The 10,000-nt window shown below is 39.9% G+C and overlaps 1 protein-coding gene across 1 annotated transcript in view; it reads left to right on the top strand.

Moving 5' to 3' along the window:
- The window catches only part of Sans (SAM_USH1G_HARP domain-containing protein Sans), a 109,063-nt gene that overhangs the window by 35,666 nt on the left and 63,397 nt on the right, over window positions 1-10,000 (top strand). The window contains exon 2 of the mRNA XM_076209675.1: window positions 5,583-5,726. Within this exon, the coding sequence (XP_076065790.1) occupies window positions 5,583-5,726 (144 nt within the window). The remainder of the gene's footprint in view (window positions 1-5,582; window positions 5,727-10,000) is intronic.

The raw sequence follows: 10,000 nt of genomic DNA, 5'->3' as shown, positions 1-10,000 counted from the left end.
TCTATTTACTGATTTATAAATATATTTGTTTATTAATATATTCATTGATTTACTTATTTATTCATTTACTTACTCATTAATTTATCTATTTATTTATATATCTATTTATCTATTCATTGATTCATTTATTTCTTCACCTATTATTTGAATTAATCCCACAACACATATTCACAATACGAAGAGGATTCATTGTGTTTACAATGAACGCGTGCGATTTGCCTCACGACCATAGACAAGAGTCCTCAATGTCACACGAGGGAGGAAGAGGGGGAGGGGGAGGGGGGGAAGGGGAACTTTCACTCGGGGCAAAGGCGTTCCCAGTTTACCTCGTCCGCTCTATGTGCAACCACCCATTTAACATTTTTCTCTACATGTGTGTGTGTGTGTGTGTGTGTGTGTGTGTGTGTGTGTGTGTGTGTGTGTGTGTGTGTGCGTGTGCGTGTGCGTGTGTGTGTGTGTGTGTGTTTTATTACCTGGAGATGTGTACTTCACACTTATGCAACACGTTGTACAGTATATCACGAAAGATGTTGCAGAGTGAGAGTGATTGTACCCTTGGAGCGCTATTTACAACAATACGTCCTGGTGTCAGTTCTTTCTTATAATCGCTGTGGTTCTCCGCTCTATTTGTAACGTGTGCACACACACACACACACACACACACACACACACACACACACACACACACACACACACACACACACACACACACACACACACACACTCACTCACTCACTCACTCACTCACTCACTCACTTACTCACTCCCTTCAATAGCAACACATATGAAAACCTGAAACAATTCCATCTTCATCTATCATCTCTGACATATCAGCTGTCAATAGCACTAACAATAAAACAATAACAACCGCATTCATCATCAACAATAACAACATTGTATAACGAGAGTAACACCAATAAACAACAACTGATTATCAACAACCACAAAGCTGATTGCAGGAGATACAATAAAATTTATAACAAAACAACAGCAACTTATCTAAAAGTTGAGGTAACATAGGCGTGACTGACGATAAGCCCTCTATGAGAACTTCTACAACCAGTGCTGGTTGTAGAGGACTTTTAGTCTTGTCCAAGGCACAAGGAGGTTGTATCCTGTCGCAGATGATGACGAAGTAAGGACCTTGTGTCCTAATTATGCACTCTCAGGTTCTCTTTGGTAAGAATCATGCAACAACACGAAATACCCTGACAGGTACCAACCGGACATAACGCTCTATTAATTGAGCTCTTGGCACCGAATGCCAAGCAACAGGGCTGCACCTTGGAGAGCAATGATACTTCCAACTACTTCCTATCTCTTAGTCAATGTACTGGGTCCAGTAATGACTGAGTCACACTATGCGATGGTGACGGATGCGGCCAAATTATGGGCGAGTTCAATTAACTTCATGAAATAACCTGGGGATAACCAGAACTTTATGTAACGACCACCGGCCTGATGGAACCGAATGCAAGTCCACAGGGTTGCACTCTTGGTAGGTGAGAGGAAACCTGGAAGATTGGTCTCTAGGAGACAGACCTCTCCTCCTCTAGAGAGCAGTGACACCGATATAAACGCTTCTGCTTACCTCCTAGAGGCCTCGTACGGACAGTGAACACCCCGGGGTCATTACCTCGTGGGAGGCGAGGCTTGAAGCCTCGTAGGGCGTAGCCCCTAAGGAGGCCGAGGAACCTGATGACGGAGGATCTGGCTCATAGGACAACATAAATGGGAATTCCTGTCCTTTTGTGTGTATAGGGTTTTGATGAGAGATGTGGTTATGGTGGGTTTAGGAAACTTTTTTTTTTTTGTTAATGTTACTGGAGATAGATTTTCTTTATGGGGTTGTATTAGTGGGAGTTATTTTCCTTTATATATATGGTTTTGGTGAGAGATGTGGTTATGGTGGGTTTGGATTTTTTTTCTTTTCTTTAATGTTAGTGGAGATAGATTTTCTTTATGGGGCAGTATTAGTAGGGGTTATTTTCCTTTATATCTAGGGTTTTTTCTTTGCGAATAGGATTTCTTTTCTTTTCGTTTCTTTTTTATATAAAATGGGGTACATATAATCAGTGTGCATGGAGAAATCAGAATTGAAAATTTAAGATGTTCACAAATGTATAAAACATAGTTGTTGATAAAGTTTATAGAACAATTTAATCTATAAAAAGAAAAGACACAAATTTTATTTTTGATAACAGTATAAGAAGTTTTGTAATTGAAGCCTTAGCTTATTTTTTCTTCCTTATTCAAAATACATCAACGCTTATTAATCATAGTATTTCTGTTAGTAAAATAGTAATTTTTTTCTCGTTAGTCATTCACAATATCATTATTCTAAGCTAGGATGCTCGCTGCCAAGCGGATTAGGGCGTCGTTATTTTCTGTGAAGGTCGAAGTGATGGCGGCTCGAACCCTGCCACTGGCGAAGTTCAATCAAGGGCTAAGTTCATTAAAATTCACGCTAGAAAGTCCTCTGAAAAGGGACACCGTCCAAGCCTCCTGGTAGCGTGGGGGGGGGGGGGGAGTTTGTGATGTTGAACCAAATCAATCACCTTAAGCTTACCCGTTCTTCTCGAAATTTTGAAAAGGAATGGTCTTTGGACGACCATCTAATCTAAATCATGTTAGCAGTATTGTTGTTATGGTTTTTTTTTCATCTAAATCTAACAAGGAACATGAACTAACATCTTGTTAGTTATTACATTACCAGGACGTTAGTGAGACTTGAATCAAATTTTTTTTTTTTTTTTTGTTTTTTTTTTTTTTTACGTCAAGGTGTACAGTTACATGAATGCTGATGAGATTGGGATGGATTGCCTGGAAGACCAGGAGAGCATGACGCAAATCGAGACTATAATTGAGGACCACATGATTCCAGAGAGGGGAAGGGAGGGAAGGGGAAGGGGAGGGGGAGGAGAAGGGTGAATGGTCGGGCAAGGATGAGTAAGGAGTGAATGAGCGTGAAGTGTAGTGACTCATACAGGAAGCATCAGGAGAAGCAGATATCCCTTTTGACTCCCCTCAAATTCCTCCCTAAATTATTATTAATTAATTAATTTATTTGTTTGTCTATTTATTTATCTATTTAATTATCTTTTGTTTTTTAGAGAGAGAGGAAGGCTTTCGTATCCTGAATGAAAGTGTCTATCAGTATTTTCCATAAATACACAAGTGGAAGATTGAGTTGATCGAGGATATATTTTCCCTTTTCAAAAGTGAATGTGTGTGTGTGTGTGTGTGTGTGTGTGTGTGTGTGTGTGTGTGTGTGTGTGTGAGTGAGTGAGTGAGTGAGTGAGAGACAAACTATTTTCTTGAATTTTTCTATCATTAATAAACATTTCATCTTCCCTCTACCTGTGATATTTGTTTAGATTTTGCTAACTAACTGACGCCAGAGTTAAAGTCTAACAAAACTATTTCTGGTTGGTAAAGTTGCATTTCTGGAGAGAAGTCCAACCAGACAGATAAATCTGAACGCATTTAGTCGTATCCCTAGGGACAAAATCCCTCAGTATTCTTATAGGCTTGGATACTGATCTCCACTCAAAAAGAAAAAAAAAAAATGATCTAATATACTTCCGCCTCGGTGCCCATTCTTCAACCTTCCCTGTACTATTTCTAGGATAACATCTGTTCAGTGTAATACTGTATCCAATGACTGAGCCGACATTTCTCATTAATAAAATACTAATCATTGCCTAGATATAAACTCTGAAATGCAGCAATGGCCGAGAGCATAGTGTAGAACTGAAACAGCTAAGTAATATATTTTAATTCAATTCGGTCATTCACACACGCACACACGCGCGCGCGCACACACACACACACACACACACACACACACACACACACACACACACACACACACACACACACACACACACACACACACACACACACGGTTGGTAGAGTTCCCGGCTGCCACTACGGCGGTCCGGGTTCGAATCCCACCTCGGGCTGAAATAATTTCAGTATCGCTGAGCTGCGAGTCGTTACTCCAACTCTCGTGGGCGGGGAGTTGGGGATGTGTGTGCGTGTAAGGTCACAGCATTACCCATAGATGTCATATATGAGCTCTGAGCTCTCTTCCGAGAGGGAAATGACTGTCGATCACGAGTCCAACACGTGATCCAAGATCGTGGTGGTGAATCAGATAGAGAGAGAGAGAGAGAGAGAGAGAGAGAGAGAGAGAGAGAGAGAGAGAGAGAGAGAGAGAGAGAGAGAGAGAGAGAGAGAGAGAGAGAGAGAGAGAGAGAGAGAGAGAGAGAGAGAGACACTATCAAGAACAGAAGTAGACATATATGTGAAATTATTAATTATTAATCCTTAGATGCTCCAGAGAGAGATGTTCATTCTGAGCACAGAAGTGAATGTAAAAGAAAAAATCATATGATGACATCTTCCAGAGAGATGGGATGACAATGTTCAAAGTTCTTAAAAAAAAATAAAAAAATAAATAAATAAAAAAAGTGATCAGTGTGACATTATTGCATCACATATTTCAATGAACGAAAAGACTCCAATCATTCGCTGCTGTTGACACGTTTGGAGGTTATATAACCTTCTTACATTTCCAGATCTTTGCTTTCACTTCTTGCAGTCTCCTGGGGGGGGGAGGAAGGAGGGGGGAAAGGGGAGGAGGGAGAGAAGGGGAGGAGGGAATGGTGGAAGGGGAGGAGGGAGAGGGAAGGGGAGGAGGGAGGGGGAAAGGGGAGGAGGGAGGAGGAAAGGGGAGGAGGGAGAGGGGAAGGGGAGGAGTGAGGGGGAAGAGGAGAAGGAGAGGGAAAGGGGAGGAGTGAGGGGGGAAGAGAAGGAGGGATAGGGGGAAGGGGAGGAGGGGAAGGGGAGGAGGGAGGGGGAAAGGGGAGGAGGTAGGAGGAAAGGGGAGGAGGGAGGAGGAAAGGGGAGGAGGGAGGGGGGAAGGAAAGGGGAGGAAGGAGAGGGAAGTCGGCAGGGAAGGGTGAAGGGGGGAAGGGGGAAAGAAAGAATGGGCTGGAATGTCAGAGATCCAAACAATTTAATTCATCTGAGCAGGAGTCCACCCTAGCCTCGATTCAAGCAATCTTCCTGTACTCTGTTGTTCCACGGGAGAATGTAATGGATATTGCTACCTCAAGTTTCTTTCCCAGCAAACCCAAGGCCTCACAGTAGTCGGAAACGGTCCTTAGGTCCTCAGATAGTTTCTCCAGGAAGAAACGATGGACTACTGTTTGTTTCTATGTCAGTGGTTGGCAGGAAAAAAAGATCAGTCGCCGGTTGTCAGTTATCCCTATATGGAAAAAAGTAGAGAAAAAAAATAGTCAAATATTTTGCAGAGATTTAAACTACAGTCCGGAGACCGAATACCGGCCCCTCAGGGTTGCACTTCCGGATAGAGGTACGACCGAGTAGAATCTGAAGACGAGCAATGGGGGATATGATTCTCTCCGACGTCCGTCTTGTAGGACTCCCACCATTGATCACCTTCCCGAAGTTTTTTTTTTTTTTTTTTTTTTGAGTTTCACTCTTCTTTTTCTTTTTTTATTTTCACTCTTCTTTTTCTTTTTTGAGTTTCACTCTTCTTTTTCTTTTTCCAGGGCTGCGCGCGACGGATACTTGGACCTTCTGAAGGAGGCCACCCGGAAGGATTGCAACACACCTGATGAAGATGGCCTCACGCCCACGGCGTGGGCGGCCTACGAGGGTAACCTTGAGGCTCTACGTCTCCTCGTTGGTCGAGGGTGAGTTTGTCTTGGAATTTTTCAGTCACATACTCGACCATGCTCATGCTAATTGTTCCTCCTATGGCAATGGTAGTACTGTAAGGACCGTTAGTATGAACTCTTGTGTTTTAAAAGTTGGTCGAAACTGAACTGACTTTACATGTGACCGAAGACGGCATATATATATATATATATATATATATATATATATATATATATATATATATATATATATATATATATATATATATATATATATATATATATATATATATATATATATATATATATATATATACATATGTAACATATACCACGTGGGGAGTATTTGCCTTGCGTAAATAGGGATAATTACATTGAATTAGGTTTGGTCGGGTCACACTTGTCACAAGCAGGTGTGTGTTCAGGTCGCAGCGCGTCCCCTCCGACGCCACGCGGTCAATCGTACCACTTGGTTCGTCCACTCCACTCCACTCCATTTCTTGACTCAAATATAATAACTCGCTGACAGAGATCCGATCATGGTGGTCAGATTTAGCATAATTATGCTAGATTCAGCATATTTCCCCAGAAAATTGTACTATACTAAATATAAAGAATATATAACAGAAACCAAACGTATCAAGAGGAAGAAAAAGAATAGCATTATTCTTGCCAATCTAGCATAATTTCAGTTGTCTAGCATATTCCCGCTTAGAAAAATCTGGTCTCCTTGGACCCGACGCATATATACATATAGTTCTTTATTTCTAACAAAAGGTAGATAAATATACAGACTATATGATGAATAATTCTTTTTAGTATTTTTGTGAAACAGTATCTCATACTGTCTCAGAAATTTCTCATCGCTGAAATATCAGTGGCTAGGAGACCAACGTGTATCCATTTTTTTTTTTTTTTTTTTTTCATTCGTGATGAGATTCATGACTGCCTTCTCACACTCAAACAGGACATTCCAATGTCGAAAGGGCCTCTCACTGCCTAAACGTCCCCTAAGTGCTTTACTGAACATATCCTGATCTCATACTGAGTGTTGAAGGTTTATAGCAGGGATGAGCAATATTTTTAAGGGTGGATACTAAAACCAGCCAAATCTTTGATACAACACTTTCTCTCGTGCCAGAGAAGTAAGATTAAAGGCCTACTATATGAGTATGGGCCCACTCCCTTCACCTACGGCCCTAACCCGCTGCACATCAGTTATTTGTTTTATGATGAGCTCTGGGTTTTGCGTGCCAGATTTTGCACGCGTGCCAAGGGTTGCCCACCCCTGGTCTGTAGATTTGGACGTTGCTATCTATGTAATGTAGTCATTGAAACTATTCACTGGGCTCAGTTGTGCGCGTCTGACGCGAGAAGGCCTCACAGTCCTTGTAGTGAAAATGTACAGAGAAGACATGTTTTGTACATCTGACTATAATCAAATCCCACTAAACCTCTTACAATGGAGTCCAACACAAAAGTGAAATAAAATAGAACAAGATCAAATAAATTTGAAATAAGGTAAGATAAAATAAAAAAAGCAGAAATAAGATAATACCAAACAAGCTAAAATATAAATTAACTACACAATGACAAACGTAATTGAAGGGGGAGGAAGTAGACGAGGAATAATTAAAATAATTAAACATAAAAATTCTCCCATTATTCCTTGTCTACTTCTTCCACCTTCAGTTATAAATTGAATTAAACTAAATCAAATTCAAATGAAAAGTAGGATAAAATACAAGTAAAATGAAACAAAGTAAAATAAAATTAAACCAAATCAAATAAAAAATAGAATAACACAAAATCATCTGACCAAATCTCGATCAATCCCCTCACTCCATATACAACACCTTTAGTCATTTACTACATCAATCCCCAGATGATTTTCGTTCATTTCACGAGATTTCATCCCCCATCCCCCTCGCCCCGACTCACCTCAGCATCAGAAAGGTCAAAGGTCAGAGAGGAGAGGTCGTGGGAAGATCCATAAGACCAAAAAGTCTGAAAGCACTTCTTTCTGCAACTGTACATGAGTGCGTGACCAGCCTCCCGAAGGCTGGAGCCTCTGTCTGCCTGACCTGCCTACCTGCCTGACTTGCATGTCACGGAGCGGGAAGGTCGCATAGGTATCTTGCTGTTTGTGAGATTTTTTTTTTTTTATCCTAAAGGGTGCCTTCTCATATAAGGAGAATTAGAGAAATCTTCTTAGTGAATGGTGTCCTTTAATTGGGTATCATGATAAGCTTTATTCGATGGCAGATCTTAAAAAAAAAAAAAAAAAAAAAAAAAAGAGAGAGAGAGAGAGAGAAAGAGAGACGGCTTTTGTGGTGACCTTCCCCCCACCCTCATAAAATCGTCCGTTTCAAGCCAGAATAAAACATATAGAACACGTCACTATAGCGAGGAGGTGAAATGTTTCGTGTGAATGTGTACAGTTGGAGTAAATAGTTCGATAAATTCTATCTTTTCACAAGAGCGTTGTCTGGCAACTTGCATCGGTAGACACTTGTCGTGAGTGAAAGGGAAAAAGTGTCTTGTTTACATTTGCGATAAAGCTGTTATTTGCTTGCGCTGTTCCACGAATTTATGAGCTATAGACCGATTGAAAACATGTACGTTAAAGAAGAAGAAGAAGAAGGTAAGGAGTCTACGACAGGAGGCGCTGAGTAGATGTGACCGGAGCTGCCACCTTTGACCTATTATGCGCTCAAGGGTCTGTTGGGGCAGGTAACAGCCAATGCTGGGAATCGAAGAGGAGTGCGGGATTCGAACCCACAACTAAGCTGATGCGAGAGAAGCACGTTTCCGATTAAGCCACCAGGTAACAACCGCTGCTGGGAATCTGAGAGAAGTGCGGGATTCGAACCCACTACTAAGCGGATATGAGAACAGCACGCTAGGAGTTTAGCAAAAAAAAAAAAACATTATCATGTAGTTTTGTTCGTCTTAAACTATTTCATCTTTGTTGTTGCTGGAAATGCAGCATCAAAAGTTGCAAGTTGCGCAAAGGATGGTCACACATTATGTTGCCGATCATGAAAGATCCCAAAAGATACAACAACAGACTCTCAGATCTGACACAGATTAATGTATCACTAAAAAAGTATACGATTTTTGACATTTTAACATGTTTTACATGAAGTAGTTTACATATGATTAAAGTAATTGTTTTGAAAAACAGAACTGTATTAATGTAACAATAATGTCAGATATATTTACATAATTTTGATAGTATGTTCTATGTAAAGTATTTTACTTGTGATTAAAATAACTGTTCAATTTTTTTTATTAATATAACAATAGTGTAAAATGTATTTACATGGTTTTTGTATACCATGGATAAATTTTTGGATGTCAGTAAGAATACAAATCACAATAATTTTCGAAATAAAGGAACCATCTCATTAAAAGACTATGTTATACTTTAATTTTTTTCTTTCTATTTAATTATTCAGTTAATTTCGTGTATCGGTATATGTATGCATACATATATGTATATATACATTTATCTACCTATTCTATAATCTACTTGTTTATTCATATTTGTTTGGTACGAGTAGTTTATTTACTTTCCTATTTAGCAAATTACTAATTCCATATACATTTATCTCTTCCATATATATTTATTTATTCATTTACTTGTCTATCTCTTTATTGATTTCATTCATTTATTTATTTGTCGAGTCATTTATATTTCTTAGTGATCTATTCAATCACCAGTTTATTCATGTCTTCATTCATTTGCCTAATGTTTACTCACTTGTTTCAATTAATTTATCTAATTATCAAATCACTCATAATTTTTCACTTATTTATATATTTTATTCTGTTTTGGATTAAGAAGCTCCCCCATAAGAACTCGAACCCTTGCATGTAAGACTGCTTACCACAAAGCAAGAGCGTTACCATTGTACTAAGCCTGACCGTACAAAAGGAATAATGTAGAACTATTCTGTTTTACTTAATTTTCTATTACTTTATTCATCAACTTTTTCATTTTCTACCATCATTATTATTTCTTCAAACGCCTTTTCCTGGCCGTTGACGCTGTGGGAGCTCCTCACACTATAAGATCGGTTCCAAACCGAAGCAGCTTCTGAGTGAGACGCAGACGGCTGCACCGCCTAACGCTAGGAGCGCTCAAGGGCGCGTCATCCACCTCATCATTTGGGGTCATTCTTTCCTATCACCGTGGACTGGGCTCACTGACTACACAAGTTGCGGTTAGATGAACTGTCACAAAGCTAAATCTCTCTCTCTCTCTCTCTCTCTCTCCCTCTCCCCCTCCCTCCCTCTCCCGCTCT

This window comes from Oratosquilla oratoria, chromosome 26, assembly GCF_046742065.1.
Source record: "Oratosquilla oratoria isolate Oo_2021 chromosome 26, ASM4674206v1, whole genome shotgun sequence".
Taxonomy (NCBI): Eukaryota; Metazoa; Arthropoda; class Malacostraca; order Stomatopoda; family Squillidae; genus Oratosquilla; species Oratosquilla oratoria.
The sequence above is the reverse complement of the archived record's forward strand: the minus strand, read 5'-3'. Positions and strand labels throughout refer to the sequence as shown.